A 20,190-nucleotide genomic window follows, 5' to 3' on the forward strand; every position below is an offset into this window, starting at 1 on the left:
TTCTGACAGTAAGTTAGTTTCTGGTGTAAGAGAGCATTACCACCAATTTATGTTTTATATCGCAAAAAAATAGTCACTATCACAGTGTATAAGCCGTCTCCTGAAAATGTTTTAAATGGCCATGTTAGCTAACCGGAAACGTCCAAGGGCCAAATATGTCACTTCATTACATTAAGGAATAATGTATAACTAGAATGCAAGCTCTGAAGACACGGTTCTGAAAGTGTGATTCTGGTATCCACAAGGGCCCATAATGCATAGCAAAGTGGTATATTAGATAAAATCCCATCCCACCAATTGGTAATGAAACTTTTTAAACAAAAGTACTTACTTTTCTAGCCATATGGGGTTCATTAATAAATTCCTACCACAAGGTTGAAGGTACACAATTGTATACAGAATCAAATTGCCTTTTGGATGAGGTAGCGTTACAGTTCCCATTCCTATGAACGAAGACCCAAACCTGTTCCAGCTTGACAATTCCCCTGTGCACAAAGCCAGCTTCGTGGAGATATGGTGTACATGGATTGGCGTTTAAGATCTTTAATGGCCTGCCATAAAGCTCAACTCCAGTGAACACCTTTGAGAAAAATTGGAACGCTGACTGAACCCCAGGCCTCCTCATCTTACATTAGTACCTGACTTTATCAACACACTTATGGCTGAATGAGCACAAACCTCCCAACAAACTCCAAAATCTGGTAGAAGACCTGAGGTTTTTATAAAAGCAAATGGAGAAAAAAACATGGAATGGGATGTTCAGAAAGAAAATAAGAATTTTTTTTGGTGTCTATCTGATGTATAGTGCATGTTAACACCTGACCATCACAAGGTACTTCCCCAAACTGTTCCAATAATGTTAGCACACAGTAGTTCTTGTATGCCTCTCACCTTGGTGGAAACTGAGGCCCCCATCCTGTTCCAGCTTGACAATACCCCTGTGTACAATGCAAACTCCATAAATACACACTTTACCAAGATTGTCCTATACATCAGCCACAGTGAAACACCTTTAGTAAAACTGTAATGCCAAATGCACTCCAGGTTCACCATCCAACGTAAATATCTTGTGGTAAAATGAGCACAATCTGCATAGTCCCTCATACCGAATTGCCTTCTTACAGGAGATTAGAGGTTATTAAAGCAGGAACCAACTTTGAAATGTTTGCAACATATGGACATCGTGGTCATGTTTGCACAACTTAGGAAAGAATATGATCTGGTCATAATGTGCATCATTTGCTCGCTTCTTTTATGAAGTGATTTGACTTTAATTCAAGAATTAATATCAATATTAAACATATTTTTGATTCACAGAATACTACAATTTTGAACCATTTCTCCACAATCCCTATCCCACCCACTCATTTTACGGTAATATTTACCACAATTTGATAGAAAGACACAGGAAGACCACAGGTATTGGAAAAAAAATTATATTTTAGAAGAATTCACTAGAAGGAGACAACTTCCATAACATGAAAAATATACATCAGTATTTTGTCTTTGTACATTAGGCAAAAGAACTGCAGTAGTCTGTCGGCGCCAGAATAAAATTAAACGGAGAATAAAGGATTGTGGGGAGTAGCGGTTCTGACTCTGTAACATTCAAATACACTCACGCAATCACGCATACATACACACCCCTTCTGGACACAATCCAAGAAACTGCTTGGGAAAAACCTACAGTTAAAGCATGCTTACCGAATCCTAGCAAAGACAACACAAAGGAAAAACAAAGCCCTGTAAAAGAATTCTGTCAAAAGTTGGGCAAATGCATTAAGGTTTACCAGGTTCTAAATTTTAGCGGATATTGAAACTTCACACATCTGGGAAATAGAACAATACACACACACACACACACACACAGTTGTCAAAAGGGGCCGTTATTGCTACACCAAATTATCTTTAGTAATCCATGACTGCTGGTACAAAGGATTAAAAAAGAAAAAAAAGGGGAAAAAAATAAAATAAAAAAAATCACATCGACACGAGCCTGAAAGAGCACAGAGAGATGTCAGGACATCTTACGTTTTTGGCTCCAGATCCAAATCCAATGTAGGAGGTGCAACAAGCCAAGCAACTGTAAATTGGAGGCACTTTTGAAAGAAAGAAAAAAAAAAAAGAAGGAAAAAAAAAAAAATTAAAACCTTTGAGCTTAAACATGCAGGTTATCACATCTGATGGGTTTCCTCGTCAGCTGTCCCACCTCTGAAAACTCACCGCAGAGCCAAGCACAACTGCAGGACAGTTTAATAGAACTTCTCTACAGCCAAAGCAGGGACACAGCCCCCATCCCACCCCTAAAGTTAAAACCAATCCAAATGCTTATTGATTGTTTTAGAAACAAACATTTCCCATGCTTTACATCAATTAATTTAGCTCGAGTGTCCAGCCCATGATACGACATGCTGAACCTCAGTAGCGCCATCGACCCTTCCCGCCCATCAATCCCTCCCTCGAATACTACATGCCGATAAAGAACACACCCCTTTCCGGCTTGTTGGTTTCTTTATATGAGTCTCATTGCTTAATGAAAATCAAGAGGTGCAAAAAAGGCCCTTGCCATCGCTACACATCTCCCTCGATATGACCTGTAAAAGAACTGGAACACTACATGAAAAGCTGGAGGAGGAGCAGGAAAGGGATGATTAACCATTCTGTTTAAGGGTTTTTTTTTCTTTACATGACTCATATTCTACCTACAGAAAGCGCTAATTATTTGGTACTAAATATTTTGCTGGATGGATACGAGGAGTCTTATATATTATCCGGAATTTTTTTATGTCTGTGCTATTTACAGGTCTTTACAATTTCTTTCCTGAATGTTGTATCAGTTCATAAACTTGCGTAGAAATGTGTAATCATCTTATGTTATGCTTTTCTCTTTTATTTTGTGGATGTTGGCATTTGCTTGGCACGTTCCGTCCGTATGTGTACGAGCCGTTATTGTTCTATTGCAGCCTTATGATGCCAGCTTGCTTCTGCCAACACTCAATCAAGAAGAATCCGGCAATAGGGTGGTAGAGTGCAGGAAAACAGTGCCATGTTGTTTCTCGACTGGATACCTGGTCGAGACAGAAATATAAAAATTTTACGTCAGCGCTATCTGCACATTATTAGAATGCAAACAGTGCATAGTAAAAAAACTTGCCACACCAATCATTTCAACACGATCAAAAACATCTAAATGACAAAAACTATTTTGGGGGGAACAAATGCATTGCTAGAGAGAGGAAAACAGATTATGTTTCTGTTGCACAGTAAGCAAATAAAAGTCAAAAAAAAAAAAAAAAAAAAAAAAAAAAAAAAAGGACATAAGTATTGTAATGAGCCAGAGGTATCAAAAGAACACTTCACAAAATACATTTCCTCTGTTTTGATGAAAGCCTTACAGCACAACAGTACTGAATAATGTTGAGGTCTGAGCATTGATAAGGCAATAGAATCAGATTTATATCATTTGTATTCTCGTCAAAACATTCTGCGAGCCCCTGAGACTGTAGATGGGGACAATCATGCTGGAAGGAGACCACTCGCATTAGAACAGCAACGTTTCATGAAAGGATTAGTCACGAAATCTCTGCATTTATTTGCAGTGAGTTTGCTATTACACACCTCTTACCCAACAAGATTTCCTAGTTAGTGCTTTAAATTGTGTAGTAAAAAGAAAAAAAAAAAAAAAAGAAAAGAAAAAAAAAGTCTTCTGTTTTTTTAGATTCATTAAAAATCATATTATAAAGAAAAAATGACTTCAACCCGAACCTCCACTCCCCTACACTTCTCCATTCTTTGCAGTCTTTGTAGACGGCAAGGACGGCGGGTTGGCACCTTAAATGTTGGTACTATGACTAGTGAAGGGAGAGAGGTAGCTGATATGATGGAGAGGAGAATGGTAGATATGTTGTGTGTTCAGACCAAGTGGAAAGGGAGTAAGTTAGAGCCATAAAGGATGGAGATGGAAATGTGTTGATTAGTGAGGAGAGTGTGTTGAGAAGATGGAGGGAGTTTTTTGAGCAGCTGATGAACAAGCAAAATGAGAGAGAGAGAGAAGGTTGGATGGTGTGGAGAAGGTGAAGCAGGAAGTGAGAGCAGCTATTAAGAGGATGAAGAGTGGAAAGTCGGTTGGACCAAATGACAAAGGTAGAAGCATGAAAATGTTTAGGTGAGATGGCAGTGGAGTTTTTAACAGGATTTGGGAAGGTGAGATGATGCCTGAGGAATGGAGAAGGAGTGTGCTGGTACTGGTTTTTAAGAATAAGGGAGATGTGCAGACCTGCAGTACCTACAGGGGAATTAAGTTGATCAGTCACAACATGAAGTTATTGGAAAGAGTAGTGGAAGCCAGGCTGAGAGAAGAGGTGACCATCTGTGAGCAACAGTATGGTTTCATGCTGAGGAAGAGCATCACAGATGCATTATTTGCTTGGAGAATGTTGATGGAGAAGTATAGAGAAGGTCAGAAGGAGTTGCATTGTGTGTTTGTGGATTTAGAGAAAGCGTACGAAAGGGTGCTAAGAGAGCTGTTGTGGTATTGTATGAGGAAGTCAGATGTGTCAGAAGTACGTGAGGGTGGTGCAGGACATGTATGAGGACAGTGTGACAGCAGTGAAGTGTGCAGTAGGAACGACAGACTGGTTCAAGGTGGAGGTTGGACTGCATCAAGGATCTGAGCCCATTCCTGTTTGCAGTGGTGATGGACAGGTTGACAGACAAGGTCAGACAGGAGTCTCCATGGACTATGAAGTTTGCGGATGATATTGTGATTTGTGGTGAGAGTAGGGAGCAGGTTGAGAAGAGCCTAAAGAGGTGGAGGTACACGTTGAAGAGAAGAGGAATGAAAGTCAGTAGGAGTAAGACAGAATACATGTGTGTAAATGAGAGGGAGAGCAGTCGAGTTGTGCGGTTGCAGGGAGAAGAGGTGGAGAAGTTCAGGTACTTGGGGTCAACAGAGCAAAGTAATGGCGAGTGTGTTAGAGAAGTGAAGAAAAGAGTGCAGGCAGGGTGGAGAAGAGTGGCAGGAGTGAATTGTAAATAGAATGGTATCTGCGATGGTGAAAGGGAAGGTTTATAGGACTTGAGGTTTTTGTTGGGAGTGATGAGGATGTACAGGATTATAAATGAGTTTATTAGAGAGACAGCGCATGTAGGACGTTTTGGAGACACGGTGAGGAAAACGTGATTGAGATGGTTTGGACATGTGCAGAGGAGGGACATTGGGTATATTGGTAGAAGAATGCTGAGGATGGAGCCACCAGGAAGGAGGAAAAGAGGAAGACCAAGGAGGAGGTTTATGGATGTGGTGTAGGAAGACATGCAGGTAGTTGGTTTAAAAGACAGATGTAGAGGACAGAGGGGTATGAAGACTAATGATCTGCTTTGGCGACCCCTAATGGGAGAAGCCGAAAGAAGAATAAGAAGAATGAAACTGCTGGAGTCCTACAGTTCTATTAAGTATCCCCATTTTGGTGAGCATATATAGTAAATATGTTTAACCTAAATTTGCTGGAAGAGTGGAGTTTTGTTATTCCCAGGTTATATAAGACTTAAATATTAGCCAAAGGAAACATGTGGGAAATCAAACAATAATGAAAACTTAAAATCCAAACAAATGAATGAAATGAAAACAAATGCAAGACTATGCAGTTGTATTAGAATACCGTGGGTGCATTTAGCATTATTGGGTGACATTAAACGTTGTTACCTATTTAAAAAAAAACAAAAAACTAAACACACTCTTTTCTTGTGAACTGGATCCCAAATGTGCACCCCTGAACCTGTTCAAACAGGTTACCAGTGACGCAAAAGCTTACTGCCAATGCCACATACAAACAAATGATGTAAATAATTACTTCTAAATAACCCGAACCCATTCATCAGGTTTTGTTCATCTGGCTTTAGACTAAAGTTACATGGAACCAGATTAAAGGCAAGAATCTTTTTCTTGCTGCAATACGCTCTGGGAATCTTCCTCTGTGGTGAATGCAGGGCTTAGCAAGACTAGCTGGATACACAAAAATAAACAAGTCACAGAATCTTGGCAATAAAAGCAAATGGGTAAAGTCCAACACTTACCCTGAAAAATAGTGACGCTACAAGCTGCTGAATGAGGATCAGTCAAAAGCTGTCTCTTGGCTCTTCCGTACACAACGGGCAACTTTCCTCTTAAACTCTCCATGCCGATCTTCCCTCCACTCTTTCTGAAATTGTCAAAAACAGTTCTCTTTAGTCAAGTTGCAAAATGGATCGATTTTCTTCAATGCAATCTAAGTGATTCTAACCACCAGTTCACTGCAATCAGACTTTAGAAAAAGGAACACTATTAAAACAGGAGTTCTTTAAACCAGACTTACTGCTGCATCCACGTTGGCGGGCGAGTCTCCGTTAGGATCGGCAAGCATGGAGATGACGCTTATCATGATAGTCTCCACTGTGTGAATGGGTAGCCAACGCTCTTCTGGCTTTTCATAACCGTACTTGTCCTCCCCCGGCTCGTGCAAAATAGAAATACAAACGTCACCGTTCTTGTCAACTAGAGAACCAAGAAGACCAAGAACAGGAAATTAGTAAGCGTGAACCCTGGCACGGAAAAAAAAGATCACATTTACAACCTGCTTTCCTGTATAATTAAAATATATTGCTAGCTATACTGCCATCCACTAAAATTGGCACCCTTGCTAAATACACTATATGGACAAAAGGAGTATTGGGACACCTGACTTTTCCTGCCATACGTGGTTCTTCTCCAAACTGTTACCACAAAGCTGGAAGCACACAACTGTATAGGATGTTCATTTTAACTTGGAAACCCAAACCTGTTCCAGCATGGCAATGTCCCTGTGCACAAAGTGAGCTCCATGAAGATATGGTTTACATGGTTTGGAGAGAAAGATCTTGAGGAGCCTGCTAGAGAGCTCTGATCTCAACCCTACTGAACACCTTTGGTGTGAATTGGAACACTGCATCCTCAAGCACACTCCAAAATCTAGTGGAACATCCTCCCAGAAGAGTAGAGGGAATTATATGAGCAAATTGGGACTGAATGTGGAAAGGGGTGCTCAAAAAGCACATACAAATCTTATAAAGAAACATTTGGCAATATAGTGTATGAGTGAAGGGTGTGAAAATTGTATTTATTGTTTAGATAAAAAAATAAATAATTCACCAGCATACTCCGTTCTCATGGTTATACAACAATTTTAAACAACTATTTTATATAAAAAAAAAAAAAAAAAAAAGGTGCACTCTCCTCTTCAGTTCACCCCACAGGTTTTCTATGTGGTTCAGTAGACTGGAACGGCCATGGAAGGACATGGATGTCCATTTTGTGTTTGCTTTGATGTATGTTTTGAATCCTAAGTCCCTGTCTTTGTCCTACTAAAAGATCCAGCCATAGCCCAGAATAAGCTTACTGGGAGAGGCATTCAGGTGTTTATTTTAATATGTGCTGAGATTGGATTTGAGTAAATGGTCATGTATCTTAACAAAATATTATATGGCTAAATTACTGCTTGTGTGTTTATAATCAAATCAGTATTATAATCTTCATTTCACCTACCCACAGAATCTGATAAGTTCTAGTAGTGTCAAATGAAGGTGCTTTTTTGAGAGGCTTTATTTCCCAGTGAAACCCTTCCAAACAATTAGTGGTGATGTAGGTGACATGGGATTGTAGATTGATAATTTGAGACTGCAATACACAAATAACTTCTGCATTTAACCAGCTGGTAATAAAACATTCTTGGAGATATTCCTGGTCCCTCTAAACCATAAAGAATATTTTCCCACAGCCTTCTTTGCATATATTTAACAAAAGTTCCAATATTAGTGCCCTGCACTGGATGCCACGGCCCTGTTCACACCTGGTATTAATATCTATCTCAAATGATCTGAAAGCCAAAGCATTTAGTATTATGAATCAATCACCAAGGACCACTTGATCAGATTTTATACATTGTTTTAGCAGGAGAATGTGATCTGCACATTACATAAAACAATACATGCCATACATACAACACTTATGTGAAACGGAGAACAGGAGACAAGATGTTAGTAGACTGCCTCACATCTGCAGTCAAACATGGAGGTGGAAGCTTAATTGTTTGGGGTTGCTTTGGAGCAGGGAGGATTGAGACTTTTCCTTTCACCCAGAAGTATGGAAGCAACATGGCTACAATTCAATACATCAAAACAATCCGATTCCATCTGGACTGTTGCTAATTGACACCAACTTCTTCATACAACAAGACAAATACCCAAAAAAGCATAGGTAAAGCTCTGTACGCATTATCTAGAGAGCAAACAGTTGGCTAGCGTTTTTTTGATCATAGAATAGCTTGCCCAGTCACTGCACCTAAATACTGTTGAACTATCTATACATTTATATATCTGTTTGGTCAAAGTAAATATCACCATTAAATAATCTAGTTTGTTGCATGTAAACATAAAGAACATGAATGCTCCTCTCTAAAGCAGGACTTCCCAAACTACGACCTGCCAACACATTTGGAACGGCCTTCTTTGAAATTTTATATGATATCTGTATTTGAGAAGTGTTGAGTTCAAACTAAAATTTCCCTTCGTCATTACTAACGTAGCCTTATAATTTGTCAGATTCATCCACCAACCAACTTAATGGTACATTCAACCCAAAGTAAATACAAAGGTTTTGATTTCTATGGCAATGCATATGAAAATGTCTATAACAGTAATAATGCTTTTTGATAGGCTATATAGCTCTTTAAAAGTAGTTGAAATGTAATGTGTACAGTGAATAACAAAAACTAATCTAGCATTAGGAGGCATAATAAACATTTCAAATCATAAAATCTCCACAAAAATACTGGTAGTCAATTTAGCCCATGTAATTTTTTTTGTCACAGACCAACCAGACCTCTATAAAAGAAAGGAAAAATTATGTGGTCCTCACAGAAACCTTTTTTGGAGACCCCTGCTATAAAATGATAAAATTCTAGGTGTTTTACAGGCACTGTAGATAATCAGCAACTTTTCATTTTAAGTTAATGAAACTTTTCTTACCGTTTGGATGCCAAATTTCTGTGATGAACTTCATTTTAGGAGGTCTGAGAGGATAGTCTTTGGGAAATGTGAGATGTGCTTTGAACACTCCACCTTCACTGTAGAAACAAAATGTGTGTTAACAGAGTGCAAAAAATGCAGAACAAGAGACGATTATCACACGCATCACAATCTACGTTATGCCCTTTTAGACACAGATCTCTTCTAATATCCACTGGTGGGGTCTAACAGATAAGAAACTAGCCTGAAACGGTCAATCATTTCTATAATGTTCAATGCACACTTTAAGTTAGATTGTGTGTGAGTTTTTATGCTCAATAACTGCATTATACCAGAGTATGCACTTAGAGGAATCATGTTTATACCAAGTGAAATTCGAATGTCAAAAGTTACTCAATATTAGATTCTGTCTGATCCCATAAACTCACTACTACTCTATGCTCCAGTTAGGTCAGGAGAAGCAAACCCAGGAGAGGGACTGTACTTACTAGAGTGTATCCGGTGGACCGATTATTAGAACTTCCCATCTGTAGAGGTCATTATCATCTATCAGACCGGCAGAGAATCCTTCCACTGGATTCTTATTCAATTCTGAAAAAAAAAAAGATAGTTATTAATGATTGAGTAATGTACTGCAGTTTAAAGGTGAAATTGAGTTAGCAATGTCACTGTTTATTTTTAGACTGCAAATGCTGTTACTAACTAAACAAGAAGTGTGACTTTGGCCAAAAATAAATAAATACTTTTGATGACTAATCCAGTATAAACGTTATAATTGGTTTCACGAAAGACAAAACAGCCTTCGTCTACTCTCATATCCAGTGCCATCATTACAAATTCAGTAGATAAAGAGTCACAGATGAAAAAAAAATAAAATTACTGATACTGCTGATAAAAAGTAAAAAAAAATTACAGCCTCTTATTTTTTCAAAGATCAGCTTCATTACTCTAGTGCAAGGAATGAATTAAACTCTTGCTTTTTAATCAGTCATTATAACCAATACACTGCTACCTCCACTTAATTCCTAGCATGTCTATAGCTTTATCCTGCATGATGGGCTAGCAACTGCAGAGAATGACATTGTTTTGCTGACAAGGGGAAAAACAAACAAGCCAAAAAAAAAAAAAAAAAAACCCACGTCTATTTTTGCCTAAAGCTGCATTACAAAGTGATTTTCTTTTTCTTCTTCTTTAGAACAGATAGTCAAAAAAAAAAAGCAGCTGCGATTCATTTTAGTTATTTATAAATGTAACGTTCATTTATGCTAACAAGGAAGGGCTTCTTCAACCCTAGAGCAGTTTGCCAAACTGTATACTTTAATTGCCTTTTCTTAAAATAGATTTAAAGGACAATATATAGTCTGGATTTGCTATTTTAAAACTTGCTATTTTACACTATGTGGCACATCAAAAGTACAACAGATATCAGAATTAATATATACAAATACATATATACTGTTTCTATATAATATGGAATATAGAAAGGAAAATGGACCCCCCCCCAAATCCTAAACATAGCCACAAATAGAAACTGCAGACCTGATTTCAGATCTGTACGAAAGAAGCTCAGGTTCCTGTTTGTGTCCATGCTCTGGTTTAAACAGCACAGGGCTGCAGTTATGGGGTGTAAATCTAGGAGTACATGTGGTGCCTGATTGTCCGTGTGAGTTATGAGGACCGGCCTGGCACAGCCTTCTGCATGTGATGTGCTTACGAAGTGCAGCAAAACAATCACAGAGGACTGAGGGAACACAGAGCATGTTGATGAAATAACTGTCTGCCTGTGGTGTCGGCTTTTATAAGCAAATGAATCATACATGCATTCTGACCTGATTACACAAAGCAGAAGAGTCTAGAAGAAACACGATTACACACAAACACAAAAAAAGGCAACCTTTAAATAAGTTCAAATAAGTTGTCTGGTCAGAACTGGATTTTGTTTTACTATCCCAAGAATAAAAAGATAGATATAAATCAAGCTTTATGTCCAGGAAAGAACCTGGAAATAAAAGCTCACTGACCTTTAGCCGACTTGCCAGTGATTGTCTTAGTAAGAGTATTACACATGGCATGTAACAAGCTAAATCTGACTTGAAAACTACAAAATTTCAGAAAGCAAAACAATACCAAACTCAGCATCATGCTGGTAAAACTTAATTTCCAAAACATTTCTCAGTATGATGCATTCCCATCACTTACGTGCTACAGTGCAAGCGATTGTGTGCAGGCCAAGCAAAACAGACAATATGCAACATTTTACAGTATTTTTTTTCCAATATTTAAAATTAAAAATCAATCAAATTTCAATTAAACATTCACAAAAATATAAATTTATTCTTTACCAATATATTTGGCATTCTACTAAAGAATACACTTTTTGTTGTTGGTTGGGTTGTTTTTTTGTACATTAGGCTTGGGACAAAAGTACTGGAAAGTACAGATGAACTCATAACTGCGATGTCTATCAAGTGAAATGACAAACATGGTGTTCTCAAGATCAACAAAATCAAATAAATCAATACAAGTACATGCAGTTTTTATAACTATCAGTTTATGAGAAACACCATCTACAGTCTCAACTTCATTCTGTTTTGTCTGTAGGGCAAAGTTTATACTCCATGCTGGCAGAAATCAAGCTTTTCTTTTTTTGCTGTTCCTTTAAAAAGCAATATTTCTTTGCTTGCATTTTGCCCTCATCCTCCCACACAAATCAACTGACGATAAACTGATGGATTCCGAGATCTGCTGCGCATTACAGAAGACCAATTTCTGGTCGACTCTCATTAGCCGTTTCGCATCGTTGCACCTGAAACCACTTGCAGAGGGTTTCATGCTACACAAGCCATCAAAGCCTTGGCAACAAACACCATCGTCACATGGGCATGCTGCGAGTACTCACAGAACGTCAAAATTAGAGCTAAAATAATATGGTGTGCACAAGCCTTTCGTTTCTGTGCGCCCGAGGCATAAGCAGGGTTCAGCGAGTTCACTACGCCGGTGCTAGAGAAAGCAGTCATAACACGATTGATTTCAATCCGTCAATTTGCTCCGGTTGGAAAGAGGACGAGACAGATATGGTCCTGAGGATCTCTTTACAGTCCATGGACTGGGGGAGGATCTTTGGCAGGGTGCCAGAACAGACTTGGAGGTGCTTACGCTCAGCTGTGAACATTTGGCACGAAATACATGTTCTCGCTGCTGGCGTGTGTGTTTGGAAGGGGAGTTCTTTGCTGATTCTAAAGGGGGGGGGTGTATGGTGTTTCATAGCAAACATTGCTCAACACTCAACACTGTCAAGCCAAATCACTGCAAGAGTAAAAACAGTTGTGTGAATCTGGTTTGTGTAAACTGTCGGTTTTAATTTGGTCTACTGTTGGGCACATAAACGATTTAGTACAAATCCGAGTCAACTGTATTCTTGACTTTTTTTTTAGGTTCTTTTGATTATGTAGTCTCAGCACCATTTTTTCTCTATAGTAATCTCTGTAGTAAATCCTGAGTCATTAACATCATCACAAGCATGCTTGATGTAGATTACAAGAAACTAAAGACAAAAAGGGCACCTGCTATGACAACTTTTGAGAATTCACACTTAAAAGGAATACAAAACAATATATCCCCAACTGGTTGCGAGCATGAAAACGACAAGTGCTGCTTATCCCCCCCACAGTGACACTCAGCCAGAGATCAGTGTAGCATCGAAATTATGCCATTATGATCACACTGATGTGCACACCATGGTGGGGGGGGGCTCCAAAAACCATAGCAGGGAGCTGTCAGTCATGCATCACACTGGGAGAAAGTCCTGATCCCAGTTTGCGTTGCAAAAATAGAGCAGAGCACAAACACATCACACCTTCACACGACTCTAAATGTCCACAAAACACCGGATCCGCATCTTTATCACGCTTTAACAGGCCCGGGGTGTGATCGGGTTGCCAGTAGTGCTATGTGACCCTCTTTGGCTACACGTCTGCTAAGCGAGCCTTCTAGCTTTAGCTTGCTAGCTGAGGGGAAAAACAAAGGGATATGATTACTTGGTTTGCAGTAGCCGTATGCATGTGTTTCACCGATGAGAACAAGCACTACGTTCCGTTACCGTGCGATAAACCTAAAACTCGTGTTTCAGTGACAAGAAAAAATAAATCTAAGAAGGAATGGAGAAAAGGGGGGAAAGGCTGCTAGCGAGACGTGGCTTCATAGACGTCAATACCCGAAGCAGTCACGCTAGCATGCTAGTTAGCATGGAGCAACGCTACCGGCAGGTTGAACAGGCCAGAAAATATCGCGAAAACACCGAGAGCGCTGTAAACGTCGAAATAAACAGAATCAACGTGTCTCATGAGACCCAAAGCAGCACCTCGTACTTTGATATCGACTGTTAATCATAACCCGAAACGACTAGCAAAACAAAGAACTGGAGCACGAGCGGAAATCAAGTCGATGAGTTAGGTCGGCTAACACGCTCACGGCTAGGAGCTTAGCTTAGCCGCGTTCCTTTTACTCGCCAGCATGTCGCTGGGGAAATATTTTACCTGCCAGCTGTCTCCTGAGTAGCAGAGCAGACTGCGGCTCCGTCATCGTTATAGCTCCGACTACGACGTGAGTCCAACCTCAACTAAATAGACAGAGGCGCGGGGCTGGAGAATTTATTCCGTCACTGTGTGCGTCTCCCTCTCTCTCTCTTTCCTCAACTCCGCTCCGCTCTGCTCAACATTCTACACCCGGTGCGCGCATGCGCAGTACCAAATCAAGCCACGAGAGGAGAGCAAAGCCTTCTCTGCTGAATCAGAATCACTGACCAACGTTTTAATACATTTTCCGCATATAAGTATGTATTCAATTATTTCCAATTGTCTGTTCTCTTCATTTCATAGCTTTTTCTTTTTTTTTGCTTGCGCTGTTTCCCGCAGCGTCTGTTTACGTTGGAGTTTCTAACCAATCAGATTTCAGCTCTTAGATCACGTGTTGCCGGACCTCACAGTGTCTGCCTGGGCTCCTGTGACGTAATGTACACGTGGCTTGAAGGCTGTTAGCCAATTGGATTAAGAGTTTGGGGCCCCAATACAATGCAATGCAATACGATACTGTACAATCTTCTGCTTTTGGCTTCTCCCATTAGGGGTCGCCACAGCGGATCATCCGTCTACATACCACCCTGTCCGCTACATCTGCTTTTTTAAAACCAACTACCTGCATGTCTTCCTTCACCACATCAATAAACCGCCTCCTTGGTCTTCCTCTTTTCCTCCGTCATGGTGGCTCCATCCTCAGCATTCTTCTACTGATATACCCCATGTCCCTCCTCTCCACATGTCCAAACCATCACAATCTCGCCTCCCTCACCTTGTCTCCAAAACGTCCTACATACGCTGTCCCTCTAATAAACTCACTTCTAATGCTGTCCATCCGTCACTTCCAACGAAAACCTCACCATCTTTAGCATCAGTTCTGCTACCTCCAGCTCCAGCTTTTACTCAATGCCACTGTCTCTAATCCATACAACATCGCAGGTCTCACCACAGTCCTATAAACTTTCCCTTTCACTCTTACAGATACTCTTCTATCACATATCACTTTCGCTATTACTCTTCTACATCCACTCCACCCTGCCTGCACTCTTTTCTTCACTTCTTTAACACACTCTCCATTTCTCCATTACATGCAAACATAACGTTTGCATGTTTATGTCCTTTGATTGGATGTTCAGAGAGCGGACTAGCTAGAGCTTGCAAACTGTATCTATCTATCTAAATTGATTACAAAAATGAATCGAAATTCATTTGCTATGCTCTCTGGAATGAAAAAAAAGGCGTAACGGAAAGAAAATAGAGAGGGGCGAGGGGAGAAAGATTTTTATTTCAATTTTTATGTTTATTTATATACACTGCGGTCAAAAAGTCTCTCCCCCGTGGCCATGTAGAGCAGGTAGTAGAGCACGTTTTTGAAGCTGGCGATAAATACACAAATATAGTGGGAGGAAAATTTCAAGCAGCTTTTCCAGAGGCAAGAAAACCACATCACGATATTGTGCAAAATGTAATAATTAAACACGTGAATAAAAGTAAATACGAGTTTCATTAAACAAATATTTTCCTATAATTTACTCTACGTGGCCACAGCGGAGGGAATATTTGTACACAACTGTATTTGTATTTTGAGGTAATATGGCTATTAAATGCACTAAATGGGTTACGTTTTCACCAATATTCTTTAATGCAATTTTAGCAAAAAACCCAACATTTTTCTAAAAAGAAAAACAAATTACTGTTTAATTTTAATTACTGCCACGCTTGTTCACAATTCAGAAATCTCTTAAATAGGACCTGCCTGACAAAGTGAAGTAGACCAAAAGATACTCAAAAGCTAGACATCATGCCGAGATCCAAAGAAATTCAAAAACAAATGAGAAGTAATTGAGATCTATCAGTCTGGAAAATGTTAGAAAGTCATTTCTAAAGCTTTGGGACTGCAGCGAACCACAGTGAGAGCCATTATGTACATATGGCAAAAACATGGAACAGTGGAGAACCTTCCCAGGAGTGGCGGGCCGACCAAAATTACCCCAAGAGCACAGCGACGACTCATCCAAGAGCTCACAAAAGACCCCACAACGACATCCAAAGAATTGCAGGCCTCACTTGCCTCAGTTAAGGTCAGGGTTCATGACTCCACCATAAGAAAGAGACTGCGCAAAAACGGTCTGCATGGCAGAGTTCCAAGACAAAAAACGCTACTGAGCAAAAAGAACATAAAAGTTTGTCTCAGTTTCGCCAGAAAACATCTTGTTTATCCCCAAGACTTTTGGGAAAATACTCAGTGGACTGACAAGACAAAAGTTGAACTTTTTGGAAGGTGTTTGTCCCATTACGTCTGGTGTAAAAGCAACATCACATTTCAGAAAAAGAAAATCATACCAACAGTAAAATATGGTGGTGGTAGTGTGATGGTCTGGGGCTGTCTTGCTGCTTCAGGACCTGCAAGACTTTCTGTGATAAATGGAACCATGAATTCTGCTGTTTACCAAAAAATCCTGAAGAAGAATATCTGGCTATTTGTTCGTGACCTCAAGCTGAAGCAAACTTGGGTTCTTCAGCAGGACAATGATCCAAAACACACCAGCAAGTCCACCTCTGAATGGCTGAAGAACAACAAATTTTGGACTTTGGAGTGTCCTAGTCAAAGTCCTGACCTGAATCCTATTGAGATGCTGTGGCATGACCTTAAAAAGGCGGTTCATGCTCGAAAACCCTCCAATGCAGTTGAATTACAACAATTCTGCATAGATGAGTGGACCAAAGTTCCTCCACAGCGCTGTAACAGACTCATTGCAAGTTATCGCAAACGCTTGGTTGCAATTGTTATTGCTGCTAAGGGTGTTCCAACCAGTTATTAGGTTTAGGGGCAAACACATTTTCACACAGGGCCATGTAGTTTTGTAGTTATTGATTTCCCTCAATAATAAACTTCATTTAAAAACTGCATGTTGTGTTAATTTGTGTTATCTTTTACTAATATTGAAATTAGTTTGATGATCTGAAATTTTAAATTGCAACAAACATGCAAAAAAAATAAGAAATCAGGAAGGGGGAAAACACTTTCGCACCACTGTGTCTGTATATTTATGTATGTGTGTATATATATATACACACATACACACATATATATGTATATATATATGTGTGTGTGTGTGTGTGTGAGAAAGAGACATTTGGACATGTAGCGATATAAAGAGATTTATTAGAATGTTAATATGCTTCACCACTAGGTGGAGACTTTTCAATTCAAACCTCCTGCTCCTGAAACAGGCACAACAGTAAAAAAAAAAAAAAAAAGTTCTGCTTTTAATTTGAATTGATGTTCGTTGAATTTAGATAGATAGATAGATAGATAGATAGATAGATAGATAGATAGATAGATAGATAGATAGATAGATAGATAGATAGATAGATAGAACAATGAACAGAAAGTACATGATGGAACAATATGTGTGAAGACAACAATGATGTCAAGATAAAAATGCACATTAAACATTATTTTTTACAAACTTCTGTGTCTGCAGAGTTGCAAACATATAAGGGCATTGTTCACAGATCTCATCCTCTGTCATATTTTACATACCATAAGCTTGAAAATTAAACAGTGTCCACACAGAACCAAGATACAATTCTGAGCTTGAGCTATTGATTGTTTAGTTTCTCCCTGATCTTCTCCCTGAGCCTTCTGGTTCTCTGGACATGGAGGTCGCTTGGCTATTCTAAACTCCCATTTGGTGTAAACATGTCTGCATGGTGTCCTAAGATGAACATCACAATTGCGTTCAGTGCACATTTCTCCTTTACACCCAGTGATCCCAGGAATTGCTCTTGATGGTCAAGATTTCCATTTAGCTGCAAATTTTCTGCTCGCAAGTTGGTGTCCAATTACTTTGACAGATTTGGAACAGATTGGAAAACCGTTCGGAGTTTGCCAACAGGCATCTGAAAGACTTTTAGACTGTGTGGAACAGGATTCTCTGCTCTAAAGATTAAACTGATGGCCTCAGTTCTAAACGTTATGTCTGGAGAATTTCAGGCACTGCTCACCACTTGCATAAAACCATTCCAAACGTAAAACATGGTGGTGGCAGCATCATGCAGCATAGGTGTTTTTTCCTGCACCAGGGACTTGGAAACTGGTCAGGGTTGAGGGAAAGCTGAACGGAGCAAAGTCCAGAGATAATAAAATACATAATAGATAATAGAAACCTATTTATCAGCACTGGGCGGAAGGTTCACCTTTCTACATGACAACAACCCTAAGCATACAGTCAAGACAACACAAGAGTGGCTTTGGGACAACTCTGTAAATGTCCTAGAGTGGCTGAGTTGAACCTTATTAAACATCTCTGGAGAGACCTGAAAGTGTCTGTACACTGACGGTTCCCATCCAACCTGACCCAGCTTGAGAGGATTTGTAATTAAAAAGTAAGCTTGTTGCAGCATACTAAAAAAAAAAATCGATGCTGTAATTGCTGCCAAAGGTGCTTCAACTAAGTACTGAGTAAAGGGTCTGAATAATTATGTAATATTTCAGAATTTTTTATTTAAAATAATTACCAACATTTCTAAAATTCTGTTTTCACTTTGTCATTACGGGGTACCGAGTGTAGATTTATGATCAAAAGTATACATTTTTACCGATTTTAACATCAGGCTGCAACATAAAGAGAAAGGGGGTCTGAATACTTTCCAAATGCAATGTAAGTGGTGGGACGAAATGTCAATAAGGGGTCAGCATCTGTATCATCTCTCAGCAAACAATTTTTACCAATCTTCACCTAATTAATTTTTCAAATTGCCATATATCTCAAAATCATTTACTGTACTATTATCATCAATATCATGAACGTTTGTTTAATTATATGAATTGTACATTTTTTAAATACAATACAAAACCCAGCTTCTTCAACATAGATAGATACAGAATCTCCGAAAAGTGAGTACACCCCTCACATTTCAGCAACCATTTTAGCATATGCTCTGAAGGAACAATACTATAGAAATGAAACTTGGATACTGTATATTTTAGAGTAGTCAACGTGCAGCTTGTATAGCAGTACAGATTTACTGTCCTCTAAAAAGAACTCAACATACAGCCATTATTGTATAAATAACTAGCAACATAAGCAAGTACACCCTAAGTGAACATGTCAAAACTGCGTCCAACGTGTTTATTCTGTGTGAGCACCATTGTTATCCAGCATTGCTTTAATCCTCCTGGGCATGGAATTCACCAGAGCTGCACAGGTTGTTGCTGGGATCCTCTCCTCCTCCTCCTTAATGACATCACGGAGCTACTGGACATTAGACACATGGCGCTTCTCCTCCTTCTGCTTGAGGATGCCCCACAGGTGCTCAATAGGGTTCAGGTCTGGAGACATATTTGGCTACTCCATCACCTTCACCTTTAGCTTCCTCAGCAAGGCAGTTGTCATCTTTGTGGTGTGTTTGGGGTCGTTATTATTTTGGAAAACTGCCATTCGGCTCAGTTTCTGAAGGAAAAGGCATTATGTTCTTCTTCAGAATGTCACAGTACATGTTAAAATCCATGTTTCCCTCAATGAACCGCAGCTCCCCAGTACCAGCAGCACTCATGCAGCCCCAGACCATGATGATACCACCACCACCATGTTTGACTGTAAGCAAGACACAATTTTCTTGGTACTTCTCACCAGGGCGTCACCATACATGCTGGACACCATCTGAGTTTATCTCAGTCTACTCAGACCACAGGACATGGTTCCAGTAATTCATGATCTTGGACAGGTTGTCTTCAGCAAAATGTTTGCTTGCTTCCTTGTGAGTCAGCTTCAGAAGAGGCCTCCATTTAGAACAACAGCCATGCAAACCGGACTTGTTGCATTGTAAGGCATATGGTCTGAGTACTGGCAAGCGGACCTTTAGTATCCGCAACCTCTAAAGCAATGCTGCAGAACTCATGCGTCTGTTTTTTGAAGCAGCTTCTGCATCTGACGCACAGCACAAGGACTCAACTTCTTTGATTGACCCTTGTGAGGCCTGTGCCAAGTGGAACCCGTCTTGAAAAACCTCTGTATGACCCTGGCCACTGTACTGTAACTCAGTTTCAGGGTGTTACTGATCATCTGATAGACTCAGTCATTTTTGTGTAGAGCAACAATTCTAATTCTCAAATCCTCAGAGAGTCTTTGCCATGACTTGCCATGTTGAACATCTAGTGGTCAGTATGAGGGAATTGAACTCAAAGCACCTCACATTTAAACTGCTCTAATACAAGACACAAAAATGTGTATGATCCTGTTAAGCAGACAAAAACATGAACATGATGAATAGGACATGTGGCTTTGAATGCTTACACAGCATACAGCTGTTATGATTTGAGGTGTACTTATTTTTGTTACCAGCTATTGTGACATACAATAATGGCTGTATGTTGAGTTATTTTCAGAGGACAGTAAATGTGTACTGCTACACTAGCTGCATGTTGACTACTTTAAAATATATCCAATTTTCATTTCTACAGTATTGTCCCTTTAAAAGATATATTAAAATAGTATAGCTGAAATGTGAGAGGTGTACTCACTTTCATGAGATACCGTAGAAAAAATACTGCAGTTACTTAGGATTCTGT

At 39.5% G+C, this 20,190-nt stretch overlaps 1 protein-coding gene across 1 annotated transcript; it reads right to left on the reverse strand.

Moving 5' to 3' along the window:
* Positions 1 to 1,420: 1,420 nt before the first annotated feature.
* On the reverse strand, positions 1,421 to 13,869 carry ube2g1a (ubiquitin-conjugating enzyme E2G 1a (UBC7 homolog, yeast)). The gene is made up of 6 exons (XM_046839753.1): positions 13,575 to 13,869; positions 9,528 to 9,630; positions 9,040 to 9,137; positions 6,354 to 6,532; positions 6,076 to 6,200; positions 1,421 to 3,068 (listed from the first exon to the last, which is right to left on the reverse strand). The coding sequence occupies exons 1-5, from the start codon at positions 13,618 to 13,620 to the stop codon at positions 6,114 to 6,116; spliced, it is 513 nt and encodes a 170-aa protein (XP_046695709.1). The 5' UTR covers positions 13,621 to 13,869; the 3' UTR covers positions 1,421 to 3,068; positions 6,076 to 6,113.
* Between the last annotated feature and the right edge of the window lie 6,321 nt (positions 13,870 to 20,190).

This window comes from Silurus meridionalis, chromosome 25 (genome assembly GCF_014805685.1).
Source record: "Silurus meridionalis isolate SWU-2019-XX chromosome 25, ASM1480568v1, whole genome shotgun sequence".
NCBI lineage: Eukaryota > Metazoa > Chordata > Actinopteri > Siluriformes > Siluridae > Silurus > Silurus meridionalis.

What these genes read in the sequence shown, in the direction of transcription:
- ube2g1a (XM_046839753.1), bottom strand. Translation starts at nt 13,620, where the DNA reads ATGACGGAGCCGCAGTCTGCTCTGCTACTCAGGAGACAGCTGGCAG. An exon ending in ACTCAGGAGACAGCTGGCAG is followed by an intron (nt 9,631 to 13,574) that starts GTAAAATATTTC and finishes TTTTTTTTTCAG; the next exon opens with AATTGAATAAGAATCCAGTG. An exon ending in CCGCCAACGTGGATGCAGCA is followed by an intron (nt 6,201 to 6,353) that starts GTAAGTCTGGTT and finishes TGACAATTTCAG; the next exon opens with AAAGAGTGGAGGGAAGATCG.